General features: G+C 40.6%; 2 protein-coding genes across 3 annotated transcripts in view; both read left to right on the top strand.

Annotated features, from left to right (window-relative positions):
* LOC145822262 (uncharacterized) overlaps window positions 1-11,833 on the top strand; it is a 34,989-nt gene extending 23,156 nt beyond the window's left edge. The window contains exons 3-8 of the mRNA XM_082918882.1: window positions 7,312-7,400; window positions 8,902-9,501; window positions 10,013-10,147; window positions 10,242-10,457; window positions 10,556-11,113; window positions 11,792-11,833. Coding sequence (XP_082775008.1) covers window positions 7,312-7,400; window positions 8,902-9,501; window positions 10,013-10,147; window positions 10,242-10,457; window positions 10,556-11,113; window positions 11,792-11,833 — 1,640 coding nt within the window. The remainder of the gene's footprint in view (window positions 1-7,311; window positions 7,401-8,901; window positions 9,502-10,012; window positions 10,148-10,241; window positions 10,458-10,555; window positions 11,114-11,791) is intronic.
* Window positions 11,834-12,391: 558 nt separating this feature from the next.
* On the top strand, window positions 12,392-14,239 carry LOC145821284 (uncharacterized). 2 transcript variants are annotated; one of them, XM_082917778.1, is made up of 4 exons: window positions 12,392-12,523; window positions 12,606-12,718; window positions 12,822-12,891; window positions 13,665-14,239. In XM_082917778.1, exons 1-4 carry the CDS (start codon window positions 12,440-12,442, stop codon window positions 13,719-13,721), a joined length of 324 nt encoding a protein of 107 aa, XP_082773904.1. In that variant the 5' UTR covers window positions 12,392-12,439; the 3' UTR covers window positions 13,722-14,239. The 2 variants fall into 2 exon arrangements, with proteins under 2 accessions (XP_082773904.1, XP_082773903.1); XM_082917777.1 differs by lacking the exon at window positions 13,665-14,239 and adding an exon at window positions 12,988-13,329.
* Window positions 14,240-25,839: the final 11,600 nt, after the last annotated feature.

Genomic DNA, 25,839 nt, shown 5'->3' with positions numbered 1-25,839 from the left:
AAGCGTTCATTTCAAAATGTTCGTAAACATAGAAGGAGTAACATCAAGTGTTCATTTCAAAGTATTCGTAGTAAACACAAAAGGAGTAACATCAAGTGTTCATTTCGAAGTGTTCATAAACAAATTGGGACAACCACTGAACAAATGAAAGGGTTCGTGACCCCCGCTGACCACCCAAGCGTCGGTGGCCTCCGGTGCTCACAGCCTTCTGAGATCGGCACCTCCACTGGGACCGCCGCCGCAAATCAAAGGTTTTTTTCTCTCTGGCTATCGATCTTGGTCTCTCTGTGTCGATGTCGGCCTATTCTCCGTCGATGTCTGTCTCTCTCTGTCGATCCCTATTTATCTCGGTCTGTCTCCAGCGATCTTGGTCTGTCTGTGTCCATGTGGGTCTCTTCTCCGTCGATCTCTGTCGATTTCGGTCCCTCTGTCGATCTCGGAGTGGCTGCTCTGTCGATCAGTGTCCATCTAGGTCTCTATGTCTGTTGATCTCAGTCTATCTCTCTCTCTCTCTCTCTCTCGCTCTCTCTGTCTGTCCGTTGCTCTATATTAAAAACGGTTCTCTTTTGCATTGACATACTTGGTTGGATTTGGACTTGGAGTCGCTATTCGAAGCCCTCCCAGACTCGTCGTCTCTGAAACGGAGTTCTACTCAGAGAAAGGCCAAGCCCTCCGAAACGCCCTTCTCTCTCACATTGCCATTATTTGAACAAGACAAATACAGTGTGATTGGATTTTAGGAACTTCCAGGTATTGGGGGGAAAAAACGGAACTTACACGTTTTGTGAAGTTACTCACATCCCTTGTGAAAAAACTTACAGTATTTGTGAAAATGTTACACATTTGTGAAATAATTTATTTTACAAAATTTAGACCTTTTCGTTGAAATACTTAAACCTTTTGTGAGATGTTACTAATTTATTAAAAATCATGTCTATTAAAAAATTTACACGTTTTATTGGAACTTACACTTTTTATGAGAACAGAACTTACACCTTTTTTGAAATTAGTTACATCTTTTCTGAACATGCTTACACCTTTTATGGAAATCTGAATTATATTTTCCTAAATTTTAAACCTTCAATGGGAAGTTACACCATTGTGACATATCTTTCATGTTTTGTGAAAACTACATACATGTTTTTGAAAATATACACCTTGCATGGAAGGAGTATTTGAATAAAATTTATACCTTTTGTTAAAAACATAAACCTTTTCTGGATGATTACACCTTTTTGTGGGAATGCTTACACCGTTTCTGAATGGTTACTGCTTTTGTGAATAACTATTTTCATAAAATTTAGACTTTTTATGGGATATTACAACTTTTCTGCCAGCAAAACTTACACCTTTTTAAAAAATTTACACCTTCTATGGAAAATATGTTTTCAGCAAGTTTACACCTTATTTCAAAAGCTTACACCTCTTCTAAAAAGGTACTCCTTTTGTGAAGCAAACATGTTTAAAAAATTGTACACCTTTTAAATAGGAGTTACATCTTTTAGGGCTGAGCAAGGAATCCGTGAAATCCGTAATCCGATCCAGTCCAGTCTAATCCGATAGGTTTGGATTGGTTTTTTGAATCCGTGGTTCGGTTCCGGATTGAATAATTAAAAATCCGTAGTTCACGGATTGGTTCCGGATTGAATCCCACGGTTCCGGATTGGAACCGATCCGGACCGTATACAAATAGTCTATATTTTTATTATACATCCTCCCCCATAGTATCTTTTCTTATTCTATGTAAAATCTAAACTCAAACCTAAAATCGTATAATATCTTCTTTTATTACTTTTGTTTGTTAGTTTTAAGTTTTAATTTGCAATGGTCTAAATACTTATGGTGAAACCAGTTTTCTTATGGTTGTTTAAATTCTAGAACAGTATGTCGTTATTATAGAAAAACATGTTGCTATTATGGAACTAATATAGCGCTATGTTTATATTTTTATGAAATTCAAGTGTTATATATATATTTTTGTTATTTAATTATGTGAATCCATGGTCCTAAACCGATCCAATCCGTATTTAAATGGATTGGTTCGGATTGGTTCCATGATTTAAACGGATTGGATTGGTTCCAATTTTTTAGGAACCGTAAATAACGGATTGGTCCTGGTTTTATCCCAATCCGGTCCAATCCGGACCATGCTCACCCCTAACATCTTTGGTGAAGACAGTTAGACCTTTTTTGAAAATTTACACGTTTTATGGAAGATAAGCTTTTGATAAAGTTTGTTAAGGCCGTTTGGTAACACTTACGTTTTCAATTTTATGTTCATATTTACAAAAACTTAAAAAACTCAAATAAAAACTTGTTTGGAAAAATTTTTGATTTATAAATCAGTGGTCTCAGTTTATAAATTTGGCCGAAAAATAAAAACACAAAAAATGTGTTTCCATTTTGAGCTTTCAGTTTTTTTTTTTTTTACCACCCAACACTAGCCACCACCCGCCACCATTTTCCACCACCGTCTTCCGCCTCCGCCACCACCACCCACCCCCACCCCCACCACCACCACTACTACCCACCACCCACCACCCACTTGCCATCCAACCGCCACCACCCACCACTTGCCATTACCATCCACCGCTCGCCACCACCACCTACTTGCCACCACCACTCACCACCCACCTGCCACCACCACCTGCCACCACTAGCCACCCACCACTACCTGCCACTGACCTGCCACCACCACCACCGACCACCACCATCACCTATCACCCACCTCGCACCCACCCGCCACCACCACCCGCCACCCGCCACCACCACCACCCACTCGTTACCACCTATCACCCGCCACCGTCACCCACCCACCCACCACCACCACCACCATCCGTCACCTACCCGCCACCACCCACCACCACCCGCCATCCGCCACCCACCTGCCACCACCACCCACCACCCGCCGCCACCACCACCACCACCACCGGCCACCGTCACCCACCCACCCACCATCACCACCCGCCACCACTCGCTATCCGCCACCCACCTGCCACCACCACCACCCACCACCCGCCACCATCACCACCACCACCTACTCGTTACCACCCACCAACCGCCGCTGTCACCCACCCACCCACCCACCCACCATCACCACTCGCCACCACTTACCACCTACCACCACCCGCCATCCGCCACCCACCTGCCACCACCACCCACTTGCTACCACCCACCACCCGCCACCACCACCCACTACCCGCCACCACCACCACCACCACCACCCACTCGCTACCACCTGCCACCATCACCCACCCACCACCACCACCACCACCCACCACTCACCGTCACCACTTTCTACCACCGTCTTCCGCTGCCACTTGCCACCACTCGCCATTTCTCACTCTTTTTTATATTTTAAATTTTTTTTAAACATTTTGTCAATTACCAAATGCGTTTGTAGTTTATGTTTTTCAAAAAATAAACAAAAACTAGTTTATAAAATTTTTGTAAATATAAACTGAAAACGTAAACGTTACCAAGCACACTAAGAAATTATTTGACAAAAGGTATAACCTTTTCAAATATGGTGTATGTTTGTCCGAAGAAGGTGTAAATGACCATAGAAAAGATGTAAGTTTTGTTTTTCACTAAAGGTGTAACTTGAAATAATAAGTTTAAATTTTACGAAAAAGGTTTTCCCAAAAAATGTGTCATTTTTCAAGAAGTTGTAAATATTTCCGAGAGGAGGTGTAAATTTTTAGGAAAGGTGTAAACTTTAGGAATAGTTGTAAACTTTGTGAGTTTTTACAAAAGGTACAAGTTCCCAAGACCAATCATCGAAGCTGAATGTTTCGTTTTTACAAGAGATATAAGTTCCCAAAGAAGACCAATCTCAATGAAAGCTGAATGTTTCATTTTTAGAAAAAGATCCAAGGTGTAACTTTTACTAAGAAAATTAATGTAATGTAAAGATATAAAGTTCCAAGGTGTAACTTTTATGAAGAAAATAAATTTATAAATGATGTCAGTTTTCATTAAAAGGTGTCGGTTGTCAGAACAAGTATAAAACTTTAAAAAAACCCGAAGTGTTCAGAAGAGGTGTAAGTTCCGTCGGCCCGTCCGTCTCTCTTCCATCTCGGACCTCTCTCTTTGTTTGTCTTTCTGTCTGCCCGTCTCTCCGTTGTTCCATTTCCCCGTAGCTGTAGGGTTTTACAGAGAACAATATTTGAGTGCTGAGCTTGAGTTCTTGGGAAGGCTAGCCATGGAAGTGGATGCGTAAATACTTTTTTTGAGTTGATTTTTGTCGGTGGAGCACAACCGCAAGGGTTAATCGAGCACCACCGTCGGTTCGTCTGATCCGGTTGGTATTTCCTTTATTTCGTGCTCGTACATTATTTGTCTCCTTGTTTGTCTTCTATCATTCGCATATACCTTCACACCCAACCCGAAATCGACCCAATAGGAACTGTTCTGTACTCCATTTTGGTATTTTGTGCTATTCGAATAGGAACTCTTCCCTCTGCTAACCGAAATGGACCCAATAGGAACTGTTCTGTACTCGATTTTTGTATTTTCTCCCTTCCGAATAGGAAGTCTTCCCTCTGCTATCAGTGCTGCAAGTTGAACATAGGTATGATAGTAGTTAGCAACAAGCATAAAAGGTGTTCTGCATTTACATGGCGAACTTGTTAGGTTGGGTTATATATAACGAAAGAATACTTTAAAAGAAATTTGTGTAATGTTGGCACGGGAAAAACAAATTTTTTTTTTCGAGTAGCCAAAAAAGCAAAAATAAGAAACTCGATAAACAAACAATGACTAATCTTGTTTCCGCAACAAGTAGCACACTCGGTTGAATTGTGCTTTAAATTTTGTAGTACTCGGTGATTTTATATTGCTAGAACTTATGTTTAGAAACAATCTGTGGTACACGGACTCTTCAAAATAGATCAAATACCTGTGTCGGACACCTGAGAGTCGGACAAGGGTATGGGATATGTGTCGGATACTTTTCAATGGACACTTCTTATATAATTGTATAAAACACAATTATTATATGTGCAAATTATTGTGAAATTACTATAAATGTGATTTTGACACCGTGAGTTACATATAGTACCATTTTATGGCACATATTAGATTAAAAATATGATATTTTTTCCCCACACCGTGTACCATTGAATGTAGGGTTAAGATTTAATGAGTCGGACCTGTACATACATACCGCACCTGGGACCCGTACCCGAGTCCGTGTAACACAGTAAACAACTCTTTCTTTCAGTGCTGAAGTTCATGCATAGTTGACGGTATTCAACTTAAAACATAGGAAAGCCAATTGAAAGAGTTGAAATGAGGATGACGATTTCCAAATTTTGTAGAGAGCTATTCGTTCCCACACCCAATTCTGAATCAAGAGTTGAAGCATTCACTTTCATGGCTAGCCTTTCCAACAACTTAAGTGGCCGGAGACGATGGCTGAAAACCAATACCTTCTCCCCACCTGAGTCGGACAACCCTAACAGATTAAGGAAGAAGTTTGGCTTCAGTCCTTGTCTAATATCCAACTTTTCTAAGATGTGGTCCATCCGGGCATCGTCAATGCCCTCTGTTTCTGTGGTTGATGTGTCTGTAGGTGAAATCTTTAGGAGGGATCTCAACTGTGCGTGCACATACAGTGTGCTCCCATCCCAGGTGATGTTCAACTGCTTAACGAAGTTGTTCAGTTTTTCAACTTCACGAACTGTCGTAAGGGTGACGTGAAGAAATTCAGAGAGGTCAACAAGCCCTGGCAATTCACGAAGAAAATCTAATTTGTAGAAATGGACAACCTTGCCTGTCATTGCACGCAACTTTTGAATGACGGTTACCTTTCTATTGAAGTTATCATCTTGCATATATATACAACAGTTACATTTGAAGAGGAAGGTAGCTGTCATTCATGAGTTGTGGGTTGTCTGGACTTTATTGAGCGAGTTCATGAATGCGTACTCTCATTTGTCTTTTTTATGACCTTCGTGCAGAATGAGAATGGATGGGTACGTTAATAATATTTTTTGGCAGGCAGTGGCAGTCTTGCTTGTTTCATTGTCACATACAATTGATGAAACTTGTTTGTACGCCCAGAAAAGTATTCTTCTCTGATCTGCCCACTGTCTGAGCACCCGAAGGTAATGGAGCATGGGCCAGGATTGACCCACCTCGATTCTCTGCAACCAAGTTGCTCAGTAGGAAATTGAAGCCCTCAACTTGATGGCTGGCCTTGCCAACAACTTAAGTGGCCGGAGACGATGGCTGAAAACCAATACCTTCTCCCCACCTGAGTCGGACAACCCTAACAGATTAAGGAAGAAGTTTGCCTTCAGTCTTTGTCTAATATCCAACTTTTCTAAGATGTGGTCCATCCGGGCATCGTCAATGCCCTCTGTTTCTGTGGTTGACGTGTCTGTAGGTGAACTCTTTAGGAGGTAGTTAAGAAGTTGAACATCACCTCGGATGGGAGCACACTGTATGTGCACGCACAGTTGAGATCCCTCCTAAAGAGTTCACCTACAGACACGTCAACCACAGAAACAGAGGGCATTGACGATGCCCGGATGGACCACATCTTAGAAAAGTTGGATATTAGACAAGGACTGAAGCCAAACTTTTTCCTTAATCTGTTAGGGTTGTCCGACTCAGGTGGGGAGAAGGTATTGGTTTTCAGCCAACGTCTCCGGTCGCTTAAGTTGTTGGAAAGGCCAGCCATCAAGTTGAGGGCTTCAATTTCCTTGCTTGTTTCATTGTGACATACAATTGATGAAACTTGCTTGTACGCCCGGAAAAGTATTCTTCTCTGATCTGACCACCCGAAGGTAATGGAGCATGGGCCACGATGCAGCCACCTCGATTCTCTGCAACCAAGTTGCTCAGTAGGAAATTGAAGCCCTCAACTTGATGGATGGGGTTTCATCTGGTTTTCGTGCCTGGGATGAGCACCAATTTCTGTCACAGAAGAATCGTGTCCTGATTGTTTAACCCCGTCATGAAATAGTTCAGTTGCTTCTTTGTCATTTGTAGTCGGGCCTTCATAAAAGTATGTGCGTGTAGTCCTTCAGCCCTAAATGAAAAACACAATGTAGTCCTTCCTCTTGAAGATTTGGGAAATTATGCATTTATCGCTTGTACACATAATTGTTTTAATTGTAAGCTGTGTGAACGAAATGCAAAATTTCCATGTGTGCCCTTTCTTTTGTCTGTTTCAAAATCTGTATATGTGTTAGGAAATTCTGCGTGTTGTTGTCTGTGTTTATGCAAAATTTTAAGGTTAACAGCCACATGTTGCAGCCGTTTGTTTGTGTTGTTGTAAATATTGATTGCAATACTTTGCAGGAGTTGTCGTCATTGCATCTGATGGATATTGGTCACCTCGCACCAACAATGTTAGTTTTCTCCTTAAAGACTTGCTACCAGTTGGTTTCGTACATATGTTTGTAAACAAACGAAATCCATCACCAAGGAATACGCTGATTTTTTTCTGGATCAATTCTTACAGCAGCCCTTGTACTTTTGTGTTTGTGTTATTTGTTTTGCACAAATTTTGAATGGCCTCGCTTTGCACCATCAATTTTGAACTTTTGTTTCAATTACGTCCATTTGATTTCAACTCTTCACTGTTTTGTATCAGAAAATATGCATATACGTGGCAACTGTACTTTTTGTTGTAGTCAACTTATAACTTTACTGAACTTACATAATCTCAATCAATTGACATTACAATCTTTGTTTTAAAAATAACAAACGGCATTAGCAATTTGACCGAAAATGTCCACGACATTTGAAATGGACTGTCACAATTTAGGTAGTTTAAAGTGCATCGATCGAAATTAGACAACGGACAAAATGTGTACACCACCCCTGTAATTCTCCCTTCCATCTAATTTGTATGATTTGCTCTTTCATAAGGGGAAGGAAAAGATTGAAGACAATTGCCGAACAACATATCCAAATGTCTGACACTATCGCTGGCTCTTGTCGAAAGCGGCCAGTTGCACCATTCATTTGTTACAAGTACTAGTTGTTTATTTTGACAATCTGGAATTACATATTTCGTACTGAAATTACGCGCCTCGTCGAAGTTCAGTTTGTGATGTTTCAAATTGGTTTTGTTCCGCATGTCTGAAAATGTTTAACTTGGTGTCGATTCAGTCCCGGATGTACGAAAGCTGTCTTATGCTGATTTCGGGGCCAGCTTGACATAAAAACTTGCATATATATATATATATATATATATGTATTCATATTTCACATTTAGTGATGATAAGCTTGACGATGCTTGCATGCAGCCAGCAACAATTCAAGGAAATGCAAGGGCCAGACAACACTCGACGAAAAATGGTGAGTGTTGAAATCTGTATTCTCTATAATACACTATGATGGAAACACATCGCTGGGTTGCTATCCACACGTTGTATTGAATGGTCGTAGTGGGCTTGTGATTGTTTCGCGTTTGTAGGATTGTAGCATGTAATAATGTCACCTTCCTATTGTTTTTGTAAATTTCAATTCGTTGTAAAAGTCCAGCTACGTTTTGTCGCTGACTTTTTGCTGCAACTGTTATTTGTATTTGCAATCTTATTTAATTACCAACAATGCACACGGATTGCGTTTGGCATAAAGTTGTAGTTACAGTAATTTCGGACTCATAGTTGTTACTTGTCTTGTACGTCTGTCATTTTCTTGGTTAAAGACTAGAAAGGAGATTGGGGAAAGGTGGAAGGCACTCCCCTCTGATGAGAAAAAGAGGTTTGTGGAAATGGCTAAGGCGAGCGCTGAGGAACACGCCAAAGTAGTACCATGTGCACTGAAGTCTGAAAAGGTCATTACGTACTTCATGTTTTCGTAAATGCATTTGGCTAGGTCCTGCTTTGCTGACATTGTTGGTTGTATTTTTGTATTAATTTAAGGGTAAAAAATGTGTAGGGTAAAAGGCAACTCCGCATATCATTGAAGTCAATTGTTGAGCTAGTTAACCGGTTCAACGAAGCACAAAAGCAGGCAGTCATTGACATTGGGTTTGCTGGCCTCCTGGGGATGAAGTGTACACGTATAGATCACGACTTGTGCGCATGGTTGGTACAGAACTTCGATCCTGACAGTAGTTCATTGAATGTTCATGGTTGTCAAGTCAGGCTCACGTGTAAGGCAGTTAATGTTTTATTGGGAATACGGTGTGAAGGCGATGACGTGCAGTTGGCTGGGTCATTGGAAGCATATCCCAATATCTACGATGAGGTTGGAGTTGTTAACGGAGTCATTCCTTTGAACAAGTTGAGACTTTATCTGACCGAGACTGCTGGTGCGGAGGAGGAGTTTCGGCGGAAATTTGCGCTGTACGTGTTGGGGGCCATGTTGTGTCCTACCACAATGACCGGGTTGAAGCCATCGTTCATTCATGCCGTGAAGGACGTGAATCGTATGCGAGCTTGTAATTGGGCAAAGTTGACACTGCAATTCCTTCACAACGGTGTTCGGAAGTATAAAGGTCATCGCGGTGCAACTGGATGTGTTTTCCTGCTAATGGTATGCCAATACCTTGAATTTTTTTTCCATTCCCCCCTTCATGTGTTTCATGCATTGTTCTGTCATGGTTCAACAAATTGGCCTTGATTGGGACATACAATGGTACCTACTTTGTGAGTACGACAAACAGCACTCTTCCTGACCAAGTATGGTACTTGCAGAAATAAATTTGTGTGACTACCGTCATGAATTTAAGAACAAAGAGTACAGGGCAAAAAGTATGCTGAACCTCAATGGAGGAACCAATTAAAACTACGTTGCGAAGAGGGGAACATGTACATAAATTTTTTTTCTTGGTTTCATCAATAAAGTCCTTGGTGTGCTGTACAATTTTTTCCCCAAAAAACATTGCATGATATGTGCCTATAAAGTTGACAGCATCCTCAACAAAATCGGTATGCTATGTACGTTCCACTGCAAAATTGAGAATAATGAATGTCATTGTTACTGAATATAGTTCATTTCTGTGGGAAGAACAACTTAATTATGGTGTGCCCCTTAATGTCCACAGCTGTTGTACCTTGATTGTGTTTGTCTGAGCTCGACTACGACGCGGTCCACACCTCGGCTTCATGATTGGGGTGATACCCAAATACGGGAGACGCTGCGACGTATCAGAAGGAAGCAAAATTTCCCAACAATTGCGGTAAGCACTCCTACCACTGTGCACATTTCACACCAACGACCCACTTGTCTTCAACATACAATGTCAGACTTCATTTATGCGTTTCTATGATTAGGTGGAGTTTGATTACAGTAACGCCGATGATGCTGACATGGATGCATGCCATGTCGAGAACCAACAAACAGGACAGTACAATGAAGTCTGTATGAGCAATTTGGAGTCCGACATTCGTGAACTGAAGGAAATGATGAAGCAAGTTCTCCACAACCAAACAGATTTAATGGAGATGTTGCGACATTTCGAAGGCAAGCAAGTTGTTCGCAATGACAAGGTAATCCATCCAAGCATTACGCAATTTTCACACAGTTGAGCCACATCATTTGAAGATGGTTTGTAAGACTAAGTTCACGAATGTGTATGTATAATTAGGTGGAAGGCAATGATGTGTGTATCATTAACCTCTCCTCCAATGTTGCTCAACTGAAGGAAATGCTGAAGCAACTGCTTCAACGTTTCAGTTTGGGCTGCAACGAACCGTTCACTGAACAAACCAATTTACGTGAACTGAAGCAAATGCTACACCACCTCATCGAAGGTATATTCTCTACACCGCAACCGGCAGGCGTGGCCAAACAGGGTGTGGACCCTGCTGTTGGAGTCGAGGCGCATGAGGATGGCGTGGTCAAACCATCGGACGAAGTTAACCCAATAGAGTGTAATATTTCAGATGTACAAGGGGTGGATCACCAACAACATATTTTGAAGGGAACCTTGGCAAGGGACAAAAGTCATTTGCATGATGGGCACAAGCTGAACATCGAAGAAGGTGGGGACAACAACAAGAAGGGAGGCCTTCAGTCAGGGGAAACATATGAAACTGAAGATAAATACAGTCCTGACCTTCAGTCAGTGGGCGTGAAGAACGTGGCGTGCGATGTGCATACTTCTCCTATTAAGCTTGGCAAACCATTGGGAGCAACTGGAATCGTTAGAGGAAGTGTGAAGGGAAGACGAAAAGGAAAAGGAAAAGGAAAAATGTGCGGAAGTGGAGTTCAAGCCACTGAGGTCGGGGATATGCAATTGTGCATCGATAGCAAAACAAATAGTGGAGTTGACGACAGCAGTTCACCTGTGGATGTTGATGGTGTGGACAACGTGAACAAGGTACAAATACTACCTTTAATGCCCCACAAGTTGTGAATACCCAATTCATGCCCACATCAATAATGTGAATCAGTAATTTTACAATCATCTGTGTTGTATTGTACTAGTTGTCAAAGAATTGCATGTTTGCAGTTATGACTGCTGCCATATGTTAGTACACATTTCTAACAAACTCCGCACCAAACATCACAAGTTGGGAAAACTCTGAGGCTCACAGTTTTTACATCATTTCACGTTTTTTTTTTTATGACTACAGACCTTGTAATATAAGCTTCAATATTTTTATGAAATGTGTACTGTTAGTTGGCTGTTTATTTTTGTAGGACTCGTTGACGATGTTGGACAGCGAAGGGTTGTTATCGGCGGAGGAACAAAAACTTCTTCACTATGTATTTGATGATAGCAAAAATGAAATGTATTGTTTCATTTACTACTTGCAAATTTTCAATGACAGTCCACTGTGAAATAACTATCGTTCTAAGGATCATTTATTGCTTGTAGGGACATTGTTGTTTCCATGAATCTTCATGGACCGGCATGTGAAGTTGGCACCCGGCGTGACATGCGCACGCTCAAACCAGGGTCGTGGCTATCCGACACTGTAAGTGTTGGCTGCACAAATATGAATCTGCGTTTTTCAGTACCCCTAACTCAGAAACCTTTCTAATCAACTTGCCTTGTGTCTTGCATACAATGTTCCAGCCAATCAACTTGGTGGTGGTGCAATTGACTAATCGACAGAGGGATTTACACAATGACGGGAGGCACACTGATTGGTTCTTTCCCGTATATCTGTCGGTAAGTAAGTGTTTAAAGCTACGTTGTGTATTGTGTATGACATATTTTGACAAATGTTTCCGTCAATGACCTTTATGCATTACACATGCAGACTATGATTCTAAATAAAGATATGCAACCTCTGGACCATGAACATATCGTCACATCATTTTTCGGACATGACAGATACACTGGTGCGATTGATGCATGCCAGAGGGTAATATCAATGTTCATCCCGTTATATTAAAACGAAAATATGAAAGCCATTACATGTTTGCATGGCCTCTAAACAAGGTCTGCCATTGTGTTTTCGTGTAGATTTACGTGCCTTTCAATTACAGAGGAGTGCATTGGTTGTGCGTTAAAATTGATATGGTGGACCGTGTAGCCTACCTATTCGACTCAGTCCCATCCAACCGACCGAACAAAAGGAAGCTAAATGCAGCTAAAATTTTGGTATGTCCTTCTGGTGCATTTCTGAACACTACAAAAAACTTGAACATCCTTTACGTAAACCAACTTCAACCTTGTAGAACAGGTTGAAACTATGCACGACTTGCTGCAACTACACTTTGGAAATGATTATGTTACAGACGTGCGTACCTTCCACCGCTGCATGTTAGACGAGAGGCCAGTACAACAACTGGACGAGTAATCCACAATCCCTCCCTCACATTAATGTCTAAGCTGCATGACTGACTTAATGAACCTATTACGTATTGACGACAACTTTAATGTGAAATTATTTTTGTAGCACGTTTGACTGTGGGATGTTCGTCATCAAATTCATGCAGCAACCTGATTTAAGCCCCGGTCCACACAAGGTACATTCTACCGCTTAATTTCCATTTGTCAATCAAATCCTTCCTCGTACGTCCTCCAATTTTAACTGATTTGTCTTACGATTTTTGTGGACAAAGTTCGCTCCCTCTGTGCGTCATAAGTTGTTGGTTGACATCGTTATGGATGTCAATAATGCAAAGATCGCAGAGTACCGGGAGTGCCTTCATATGAGCAATGCCACAAGCTAGGCCAGTGATGGGAATGGGCTGCCAGTACGCCAGTAATTTGGGTGGCAATAGGAGTTTAACTAATTTTTTATTCTTTGATTTCAATATGGATGTTAATTATGGGTCCCCAGTATTGTTTTTGCTGGACGATGTAAATATGGACCAACTGTAAACATGGATCAAACATGTCGATGTAAACATGGATCAAACATGTCGACGTGGCTGCTGACTTAGTACTATTTTGTTTACGCATGTTTCTTGTTCGGATGAATGCGACTGTAACTGTATATAATTTACGGCTGCTTTTGTTACCGAAGTTAATTTATAATTTAATTACAAAAAAGGGAAAATTATTTTCAAAAATGAAAGAAACCACATTATGAATGAAAACTCAATACTCTTCGTAGGTAAGTTATATATCAGCCCATTAGCACATATGACTCCAGCCAAAAAAAAACTTTCATGGCTTACAGGGAAGGATAAAAAAAAAGTAAATCAAATCTACATATCTGCTGCATCATCAGCAGCGTCTTCTGAAGAGTTGTCTGTACTGTCTGACTGACTGTCCTCATCCATTGTCTTATCAGACTTCGCTTCGTCCGCCGCCAATTTGTCATCGGTCAGCCAATCAACGTTCTGCTTGATAGCGCCGACTTGCCGCTCCAAACTTGACAACCGTGTGTCCACTTCATTCAGCCTTTCGTAGATAGCTTGCAACTGCTGGAATACAGGAGCAACATGAGCTTCAACAATAGCTTCAATCTTGTTCGAATCGGACATTTTGTAGGAATATGTGTATGGTTTATTTTACTGACTACTTTTTTAAAGGAATGTACAGATTCATAATATTACACAACACTATGCTGTAAGTATTTGTAATATATGGTACATGACTTGTATGTTTGCAGAAGACCTCATGCATTGTGACATACATCGTATTAATTTCTCAAACTGGCCGAATTCATCTTGCAAAAATTCGTTCCTTCTTGCATGCACCAAGTCATCCGTTCAGTACCCCTGATCGTCCATTATTTGGCATTTCCAACACACATGCATTGTACCTTCCATCAGTACTATCCCACTGTCATTGATTTCCACACCCACAGTTCATCATACAGTCACATTCGTCATTTGTATTTGTGCCCCAACCCAATTACATGTCTACTCATCCATAAAGGTTAGCAAAATTGCTCTTATCAGATACATATGCCGTTCCAATTGCACCGAACCTTTAAATGCAATACCCGCAGCCATTAAGTTGCTTTTACGCAGTTTGGGTAGTTGTTGCCACCAAACAACAATAAGTGTGTTCACGTCTTTAAACCTACCACCAACGTATTAATGACTATGGGTTGAAGGTAATTTAACATTTACTACCAACCACAAAAAAGTTTGCAACCAGTGTTGTTTCCTTTGCATTTGGGTTTGTTTTTGCGTCCATATATTCTTCGTGAACCTGCGAAAACAAAGTTGGACTCAATCAAGAAGCTTCACACCTATGGATGCACACCACGGTAAACGTGGTCGTGGACAATCACTTGCAACGGCTGGCAGCTCCCGACCGAAGTCACCAGAATTGGATTATGCAGGTGGGTATATTGATTCCTTCGGTGATCGACGTTTCTTTGAAACAGGGTTCCCACTGTGGAGTTTTGAACCTCTACGGGATTACAACTGCACCCCAATACAAGATGCTTGCCTGGGGAAGTATTTTGGAATTCCAGTTTCACTGTTTGCCAAACGAGTTCAGTGTGAACACCACTGTCGATGTGCTTTTCTGAAGGTCACAAAAGCCCGATCGGTTGAAATGCAGCGGCAATTCCCTCATGTCAGCGACTCCCAACTTAGGCATCGTTTGCAAAGTGAGGTTGATCAAATGACTCGTCGACTCATTAGGAACTCACAGATAGAGGACGCAAAGGCAGAGTCGAAGATACATGGATCGAACCCGGCATCTGCGATAAAGGCTATAATGGAGGATCCTGCACTGGTGTCGGACCCTGACCTTTCAGATTACTCAGACTCCGGAGTTGTTGATTTGAGCGAGGATTAGCAGACCTGGACATGTGTATGACATAGTAAGCGTAGTCTTGTAAGATGGCATCGTCGCGCGAAAATAAACGACTTAGAAACTAACAGACCGTCATACTCTGCTAACCATTGCAACGGTGCATGCGTTAACGTCTTCATCAAAATGATTTGTTGAAGGTATTTTTTTGGGTCACCATCCTCGACTAAAATCTGTCTTATGATTTTTGTTGGTACGATGACAAGGTAATTTTTTTGTAATGTCAATGACCGATATCAGAAACTATCATTAACCTACGTTTTGTTGATTACTTCATGTTTGTGAATCGTTCAATATGGACAACAAGGTTTAAGTGTCGGAATCATTGACTGGAATCACAAGCTGTAATTGCAAACAAAAATTGTGCACAACCAGCCAACGGTCTCATACACTCTTACCATCAATATGGGCACAAAATGTTTTGTTTTTTCAAAGACGACGGTTGTGTGGAAGCATACCCCATGGGGTCAACCTGTGCATTACCAATTTTTCTCCCATTGTGCATTGTTATGAACTAATCAGCTCCCCTCCAAACAAAAAAATATACAATAGACCATGCAGAAACAGAGTATTGATATTCATTAATGAAGAAGTCAGCACGATGGTGAAGAAATATACCACGCATCCTATATCTGCTTTCAACTTGCTAATAGATAATAGTTGAGGCCACAGATAAGTGACAAACAGATACTAGTTGACAGATAACAGATTTGCCAAATCTGTTAATTACAAACAAACCTGCAACACATAACAGAAGTTGTTCATTACAACCAAAATTGATGCACCCAGATAAGAGAACCTGCAACAGAAAACAGGCCACAGATAAGTGACAATGCACCAAAAAAATTCAGTCATCCACAAAGCATCCACAAAATTCATCCACAGAGCATCCACAAAAATGAATCCACATACCATCCACAAAATTCGTCCACAGATCTGCCAAATAGCATCCACAAAGCTCTTACAATGACACCAATGTTTCCCAAAATTCATTACAGACTAACATTATAAGTCACATCATAATAACTTATAAAATTCATTCCGTACATTCATTCCATAATAAAATTCATTCCACAAAGCTATTAAGTAAGTTACATAAGTTACATCATAATAAAATTCATTCCATAAACATTACTTACATAATGAAGTACAATACAACAAAAACTGGTACAAACTTCCATTCAATTTCTCAAAATACAAACAAGTACGAAAGTTACATGATCAAGTACAAAATGATAGAAGGGCTGTGCTACATCCCCCGAATTTGGGGGGCCCTAATCCCCCGAAAAATCAGAACAAGGCAAGAAAAAAAACATGCCCAAAACGACGTTGCTTTGGGCATTAGGGGGATTAGGGGGGGCATTTTTAGGGGGGACAAATCATTTCTCAATGATAGAAAATAGGAAAATGATTTGTCCCCCTAAAAATGCCCCCCCTAATCCCCCTAATGCCCCAAACGACGTCGTTTTGGGCAAATTTTTTTTTTTTTTTAATTTTTTTTTTACCCTTTTTTTTTTTTTTGCCTTGGTTTGAAATTTAGGGGGATTAGGGGGCCAAAAATTAGGGGCATGTAGCAAGGCCCTAGAAAAAATAATGAAATACACCATCACTTTGATTATATTTTCTATCCTTTCAAGCCTTCAACCATGGTCATTTCCCAAGTCATGAAGCCTCGTCCTTACATCGTTGAAGTGTTCTACTGTTAAAGCATCACCAGCTCTAGTGTTGGAAAGGATTGTGGACATAACGCCTTCATCATCTTCAGCCACGAAGTTGAAGTAATTGCAATGGGGAGTGGGAGTGGTACTCTGCAATGCATGACAATCAGTTAGTTGAATACGACAAATATTACTGTGACTACTAAAGGATTAAAATTTCCAATACATACTTACATATTTTGATGGGCAAACAAAGCACAAACGCCCTTCATTTCCATTCTTATTGTTCTGACAATACGTATGGCAGCGGTTCTTCCACAATTGCACAGCCTCGTTTGTAATCTTATGTTGCTAATGTTAGAAGAAGAAGCCATTTTTTAAATCTGCATACATGAGAAATTTGTAGTGGTCTGCTATGCTTCTGTTTGATGGGGTTAATAGCAGGTCTAGCTTAATTTGAGGGACAGAGTGTGTCTTTACTGAAAACATCTATTTGTTCAAACTGCCATGTTTAATAGTATTTGCACAGAGGTTACACAGACTAAACTGTTAATAGCATTTTAACAAACATCGCAGCTCAATGTACACACGTAGCATTTTGAAACTGAACAAATACAGCAGTTTCAAACATAGAATTTGTGATTAATTACACATATGTTACACACATAGCATTTTCAATCTGAACAAACATGGCAGTTTTACAAACATATCAGGTCAATGTCAAGTAAATTATCAATCACACATGTTAAACAACTATTATCAACAAATCATGCTGAAGTGAAATGATTAGGGGCAGATTGTTGGAGACTGTGATTCAGTAGTTATCAAACTGAAATAGTTATCAACAAATGACACATGTGATTTTCAACAAAGCACACTGAAATACTTATCAACAAATCAGTAATAGTTATGAACATTTAAGTTCAGTTTGATAATAGTTACCAATGTTGATAATAGTTAATTCAAGTCACGCAGCTAACACATTAGTTGATAGCAGTTCATTACAACAATTCATGCGTGATTGACAACAAATTCAGCAAAATCACATTATCAATCACACATTGAAAATTACACAACTATATGCATTCGTTCAACTAATTATCAATCTGCATAATCATACTATGTTCTGCAAAGATGTGATCCTTTCATTTTATGTTGGATCAGTTTCTGCGTATTCATACTACGTTCTGCAAAATTTATACTTTAACTCTAAAAGGTAAATGCATAAATGTTCGTCACAATATGTGCCGTATTTTTCAAGCATACCATTTATCTATCTGCATAACAGTAATTTTCAAATATATTTTGTGAATCACAACCCTAACTTTTTTATTTCAGCGTTTGGAGGACGAACCTGGTTCATCTATGGCCTGAAAGCCCACGTTATCGTCAACAAATTCCTTCTCTACAGCCAATGGTGGTCGCGGTCGAGCTATGGTTCGCGAAGCAGAGAAAATGAGGGCTACAGCGGTGGGTTGGGTTTACGAGTGGGTGGCCGTCGGGAGTGGTCGCCGGTGAGGCTGGGTTCGGTGGAGGAGGAGTGAGTGTGACAGTGAGGGTGAGTGAGAATGAGATTGAGGTGTATACTCTGTATAACCTGTATAGCAGAGCGGGAAAACGGAAATTTATGTTTGGTTTGCATTTGGGAGACGAGTTTTAAAGAAAAAAATTTCTAAAAAATTGTTTGGTTTTAGTTTTGTAAAAAAAATTTCAAAATCACTTTCTCTCACTTAGATATCAATCAATCACTTTTTCTCTCTCCTCTCTCCTTTCCAATCACTTTTTCTCTCACACACATCTACTCAAATTCTCCCAAAATATCAAATCATCCCAAACTCCCAAAAAAACAACTCTCCCAAAATACACAACCATTGTTAACATAAATTTCAGAACATAAACCTTACACTTTTGATCATTTACCATGCGTATTATCAAGAAACCAAGACAAAATGACATACCTGAATCCATTGATGAACGGTTAAACGGAAGCGTGATTATCAATGAACTCTTTGTTATTGATTATGTTATTGCCTTCTAATCCTTTCCCCTTTGGTGCCTTATGTTTTTCCTTGAGAGGATTTAGAAAATAAAATGGCAGTGTTCTTCTTTTTTCAGCTTTTTCACTTGGGAAGGAATAGGGACCATAACCTTTTAAAGGTTGTAATTGGTTTTCAAAACTGAAAGGTTGTGGAAGTTCAAAATGAATGAAAACCAACTTTAACCATTATTGGTTTTAATTTCTATTTATTGGTTTTCAAAACTGAAAGGTTGTGGAAGTTCAAAAGGAATGAAAACCAATTTTAACCAATATGTTTTAATTTCTATTTCTGCCTCTCATAGAAATAGAAATTATACAACTAGCTAGTATCTACACATTAGGTCCATAACACATATACTTTTAAGCCTATTAACTAAATTGAATCACTTAAATTGTAGGCTTCTTATAAATGATAACACCACATTCAATTATGTGGTCCCATTGAGACATTATCTAACAATCTCCCACTGGACCACATATGTATCCTGAAAAATGTGCTTAACTTTACTGAGCTCAGAAATTTGTTATCATAACTTGAGGGTATCGAAACAATCTTGTCCATTAACTATATTAATATAGGATCAAAGCGGTCTTCATTACATCAATCGTAACTCGACCCACCAATGGTCACGTATACTAATACAGCTAAATGACATAGATCAATCATGGATGCGTAGCATGGAAATTACATGTGATGTGATCCATACATGCCTATTTCCAACTGGTCCTACTTAACTTTATTGAGATCAATACTTCACAATACGTAACAGAGCGTAATAAACAGAATATTTCATTTCTGCAGAAATTAATCAAATTACATAGATAAAACTCAAGGCTGACATAAAGCAATAATATAAATACAAACTCCCACTAAACCAGAATGTTCTCAAATAGAACAACACCCATCTGAGCAGTGTGCTCATGAAAAACCTTGGGTGGTAGTCCCTTCGTAAGTGGATCCGCTATCATGGAGTTTGTCCTAATGTGCTCTATGGAAATCTGTTCACTCTGCACTCTTTCTTTTACAGCTAGGAACTTGATATCAATATGCTTTGATTTTGTCAAGCTCCTGTTGTTATTTAAAAGAACAAACCCAAAAAAATTTTAAACTCTCTCCCCAAATTTTTTTTCAAAAACAACTCTCCCAAAAACAAACCAAACAGTCTTCATTTTAATTTTTAGTCCATAAGCCAAAAAATCACTAACAAAAGACAGAATGAATTAAGACTGGGACCCCCTTTCCCCGTACAAGGATCCTCTCCTTGCAAGCCCCTCCTTGTGCCCGTCCTTGCAGAGCCTTCGGGCCTACTTTTAGGCCCAATTTTGATAATCCAAACCGTTCATATTTTCTGATTTATTCAGTATATCATACCTGTAAAAAATCAAGTTGATTTATTCACTCTCTCTGCTTCCAAGTCCCTATATATGGAGCCTCCCTTTCTCCTCCCTGCCTTGGAATCGCCCTCCAATTCCCTCTGGAGATCGCCCACTCTGCTATCCACCTCGTCCTTCTGCCTGACCAGCTCCTCATTATTGCTCATAGCCTCTTCATGTCGCTCGACCGCGGCGGCACAGGCTCTTTGCGCCTCGTCGAACTTCTTCTGCTCGCCAGCAAGTTGGAACTCGAGCGACACAACCTGGCGGCGTGTGTCCTCCAGCTCCGCCTGAACCGTTTGCAGCTCAGTGTGGGCACTCTCCCAACTTGCACTCTTCTCCTTCAACTTTGCAAGCTGGGCCTTGGCCTCATCTGCCTTGAGTTTGGCACCCCCCGCCTTCCTCAGCAGGGCCCCTGCTAAGGTGGTTACCTCCATTTGAGCAAAGTATAACCCCCTTAGCAGCTCAGCCTCGTTGAAGCTGGAGGCCGAGCGCAAGGCTGCCTCTTCTACAATCCCTACAAGGTGATCTGCCCCTGCTCTGGCTGGGCCTTCTTCTCCCTCCAGCCGCCCTACGGTCCTACCGACTCCTCCTTCTTGAGGTATAAGACCCCCCTGAGGCTGTCCCTCCCTCCTTGGCCCAGGGCCAACAGCCTCATCCTCCACTTGCCTTTCGGGGACGACCTTTGCGCCCCCTACGACGATCGCCGCCACCACTGGCACCACCTCCATGACCTTTGAGGCAAGCATTTATTACGACAACACCTCTCCGTCGGAACAGGACCCCCTTACCCTGAGCAAGGTAAGCTACAACATAGGCTTTCGGCAAGGAGAGCAGGTCGGAAGGGACAACGAAATGATGAGAAAATGATATAAGCAAATGTTGTAGACAAGAAAAAGGTTAAGTTCTCTATCTGGAATCCTCTCCCATATACTCTGCTTCTTTCCAACAACTTGCTCGTCGGAGAGTTCGCTGGGGGACTACTCCGTTCCCCGTTGAACTTGCCTGAAGGTTATCTGGTGGGCTTGATCATTTGGACACGGCCTGGAGGAGCTTAGACCTGTCTGATCCATACACTGGGACGAACAGCATTAACACATAATCAGTGCAAATTTCCTGTCACAAACATCATATCCAAGTACAACAAAATCTATTACTTTGAAAACACAAAAAATTAAATTTAAAAAATATGAAAATACTAAAATAACATAAAAATAGCAACTTCCTAACCACCTTTTAGGGCTGGTTTGGCATGTTTACAAAAAGCCAAAAGTCAAAAAGTCAATATTTTTACTTGGATCACATTATTTTAAGTCACATCACCTCTCACACACATCATTTCAACCCCTAACCCAAACGGAACTCATATTTCACAAAAAGTGAAAAAATACATTTATTTATATTTAAAAAGTGAGGAAAAAAATTGGACTAAAAAGGTGCAATTTTTGTCTTTGTGGATGAAAAAAATGTGGATGTTTGGGTTAACTTTTTGACTTTTATAAAAAAATGTGTATTACAAAATTGTATAAATTAATGTGTAAGGCAAAATTAGAATTCGGAATTGTGTAGCCGTAATTTTTGACTTCCTGTGAATAGTAATAACTTTTTGACTTTTTGGTTTTTTTTCCCAACTTGCCAAACTTGGCCTTAATATGTAGTGTCACGTACGTTTCCGTTTCCCTCCCAAATTTGGAACAAAAACCAAAGTCGGCAGACAGCGCTTTTGAAATCCCACAGACGCAGTACTTTTCATGATGACACACATGCCGTAGCCTTTCTAATCTCACCAACTCATTTCCATTTCCCATACAAATTTCGGCTACTTTGCTGTCCCTCCTTCTCTCTCCATTTTGGTTTTGCTGTCCACCTCCAGTAACACACTCTCTCTCTGTGTCTCCATTTCGACTGCGCCAGGTCGCCGACGGTAACAGTCACCATTTTCTCGGGCATGTGTGAGTCTGTCTATTTTTTATTTCGGAGCACATTATTATTATGACCTACTGTGTTCCACTTGCACGACATTACCATTTATGAACTATGAAACTGTTCCTCCTTAGGTAATTGAAACCATACGTACGATTAGGTATACAAACTACACGGGTGACAAACTGATATTGCCATTGAGGAGTTCCAAACTGACAGACGGTCTTCGTTGAGCAGTGTAGTCGGGTTTTTATTTCTCTGCATGAAGGTAAGTTGCGTATGGGTGCTGTTGGGTTGAATGTCCGATGTGGCCCTGTTTCAAGTGTGCGCATTGGTTGTTGATTCGGGCTTCAAGTCGTAAATACTATAAAACGAGTACAACATATGGCCAATTAATTTTCGTAAAACAGTGGCATGCCATATCTTCATAAATTAACGACAACATATCGTAGTTGAAAATAAACGAAAAGTACCACTCGTACAATGCACGTACGACTCAATGGTCCGTTGATTGTAAGTTGTTAACAGTCAATTTCGTTTTGTTACAATGTGGGAGTAACGTTCTTTCTGCATCCTTATGAATATTGCATGCAATTCTTTGCAGGAATTATCGTAATTGGATATGGGCGACATGTCAGACAATGCGAAGCAACTGTGAGTTTATGTCGTTCAGTATTTGATACAGTTAGGTTTGCAAGGTTATGTTTCCTGTACCTACTAAATACCACGGTCTGTTCGTGTATGGCATATTGTGCCGTTATGTACTGCCATCAGGAGGTTGTGCGATTTGAGTTTGACACATTTGCGATAGCCTCAAATTGCACCATGAATTTCGTGTAATGGATTAAAACTGTGTCGATTTCTTACCAGAATATGTGCACATACGGCACATGTCGCGTATTCTGCGGAGAGCATTTGTGAAATCCATAATTCACTGAGTTATACTAAACCACTTCGGTTCATCATTTTCGGTGACAACGGAAAACGATGTTACCAATTTCACGAAAATGGCACAACTTTTGAAATGGGAAGGCAAGATTGACTAACTTGAAAGTTAACCGACGAAGATGATAGGATGCACAAAACGTACATACCACCGATGTAATTTGGCCTTGAACAAAATTTCATTTACGCTGATATTTGTTACAGGCAAAGGAAAGCATTGAAGGCAAGTGGCAAAGGTTCAGGAATGGAAAGGGTTGACATTACCGAGCCCCCTCGTCGAAAGCGGCCACTTGCGCCATTTATTTTTTACAGGTTCGATCCATGTCCTTCAAAGCGGCTCACAGTACGAATCCCTCTCGTCAGAAACATGTGACAGTATTTTTGCACAATTCTGCATTACATATTTTGAACTCATAGCTTGCGCCTGTGCAGATTTCAGTTTGTACTCACAAGAAATTAAGATTTTAGAGACCAAAAGTAAGGGCCAAAATAATTTGGACCATTTATAATTGTTGTTGCAGAAATGATGTGGTTATTATATTTTTAGCAACCAAAATTGGACATTACGGATGCATTATTATGTAGTTGGGACCAAATTTGTTTGTGTCACAAATTGTGTACGTATATGCATATATATCCATCCATATCTAACATATACTTGCGCCGAAATTGACAATAGTTACAGCCAGGAACAATTCAAGGAAAGACGAGAAGCAGACAACCCCGGACCGAATATGGTTGGTGTGCAGACATGTAGTAAGTAGAGTACCGTGATGGAAACACATGACTGCTGTGATAACAAAGTATGGACTTCTATTCCATGCGCGCACTAGTCATGTGCTTCTATTGTGTCGCATTCAGCGATTTCCAGCAGTCATAGAAGCCATATTGCATGTTCTTATAAACTCCGATTATTTGTAAAATTCCATGTCCGTTTTTATTTCAACTGTGTGCGAAATAGTAATTTGTATGTGCAAACATATGTAAATACCAGAAAATGTGCACACATTGCGAGTGATACAACTTTTGCTGACAATTATTTTGGACTTACAGCTCCTTTTTGTCCTGTATGTGCGTCACGTTGGTGTAACACTTACAGAGCCAAAAGGATATTGGGGAAAGGTGGAAGGAACTCCCCTGTGATGAGAAGAAGAGGTTTCAGGACATGGCTAAGGCAAGTGCCAAGGAACTGGGCGAAGAAGTTGCAAAGAAATCTGCAAAGGTACTTACGTGCTTAGTGTTTTCGTAACTGCATTTGGGGAGGACCTGCTATCGACACAATGTTGGTTACTTTTTTGTATTAATGTTCACGTTAATCACATTGCAGAGTAAAATGCAAGTCCGCATATCATTGATGGCAATTTTTGATATTGTGAACCGGTGTAACGAAGCACAAAAGCAGGCAGTCATTGATATTGGGTTCGGTGGCCTCCTGGGGTTAAAGTGTACCCGTATAGATCACAACATGTGCCAATGGTTGGTACAGAACTTCGATCCCGACACGTGTTCGTTGACTGTTCATGGCCGTCACCTGAGGCTCACCTGTGAGGAAGTGCATGTCTTATTGGGTATACGGTCAGAAGGCAATGACGTGCAGTTCACTGGTTCAATAGACGCATATCCCAATATCTACGAAGAGGTTGGAGCTGTTAAAGGAATCATTCCTTTGAACTAGTTGAGAGTTTATCTGACTGAGAGTGATGGTGCGGATGACGAGTTTCGGCGGAAGTTTGTGCTGTACGTGTTGGGGGCCATGTTGTGTCCTACCACAATGACCGCGTTGAGCCTGTCGTTCGTTCATGCCGTGAAGGACATGACCGGTATGGGGGCATGTAATTGGGCAAAGGTGACACTGCAATTCCTTGTGAAAGGTGTTCGGAAGTATAAGATGAAACTTCAGCGCCAGGCAACTGGATGTGTTTTCCTTCTAATGGTAACGTAATCGACCGTTGTTTGTTTGTACCATGCCGATTACATATTTCATCCATTGCTGTGCATATGGTTCAATAAAATGGCAGTCGTTGCGAAATACAAACTTACCTGTTATTGAACAGCATGACAAATATACCTGTACGGGCCACATTTTTTGTAACCACGAAAAGCTTATCTTTTGAACCGGAAAGCTGCATGGGGATTCTGCCATCGAGACACATAAACACATACATATGATTGTGTTGTAAGTTGTATGCATTGTTAGCGAATACGGATTACTTTGCCCGGAAGTGTATAGTAAATATCTTTTCCCCCTTACAATGCAGCTATTTTACTTGGATCGTTTTGGCCCTCCCTGCAAGAGTACGTCGGCTACTACACGCTCCATCCCTCGGCTAAATGATTGGGGTGATGCCGAAATACGGGAGACGAGGCGACTTATGGGAAGGAAGCAAATGTTGCAGCAACATGAGGTAATCAACCCATTCGTTCTGCACATTTGACAGCATTGCCCCACCTGTGTTATGGATAACGGTGACAGACAGAATATGTGTTCCTATGACTAGGTGACAAGCACCGACAAACAGTGACCCATTCCTTAGCGTACGTCATATTTTCAGTTTGTCCCTCCCTATTTACTCTGAAATACTCGAACTTTTGGGGGGAAAACATGAAGTTTCCATGTGGACGATGTTGTAGCCTTACAAATTCAATTTTATGTACTACTTCTGTTACGAAATGAATTTTCGTTAAGCCCTGAAGTCAGATTTTTGGAAAAGCTTGAAGATTTTGGTTTTTTAACCTTGTAAAAAGGTCAAAACATT

The sequence above is a fragment of the Camellia sinensis genome, chromosome 3 (assembly GCF_055761805.1).
Source record: "Camellia sinensis isolate YWXY chromosome 3, ASM5576180v1, whole genome shotgun sequence".
In the NCBI taxonomy this organism is placed as follows: Eukaryota; Viridiplantae; Streptophyta; class Magnoliopsida; order Ericales; family Theaceae; genus Camellia; species Camellia sinensis.
This window is presented reverse-complemented; position numbering and strand designations above follow the sequence as displayed.

Excerpts from the sequence above, each read along its gene's own strand:
- LOC145821284 (XM_082917777.1), top strand. The coding sequence starts at position 12,440 with ATGGTGGACCGTGTAGCCTACCTATTCGACTCAGTCCCATCCAACCGA. Across the intron at positions 12,719-12,821 it reads CCAGTACAACAACTGGACGA|CACGTTTGACTGTGGGATGT; the intron begins GTAATCCACAAT and ends TTATTTTTGTAG. Across the intron at positions 12,892-12,987 it reads TAAGCCCCGGTCCACACAAG|TTCGCTCCCTCTGTGCGTCA; the intron begins GTACATTCTACC and ends TTGTGGACAAAG.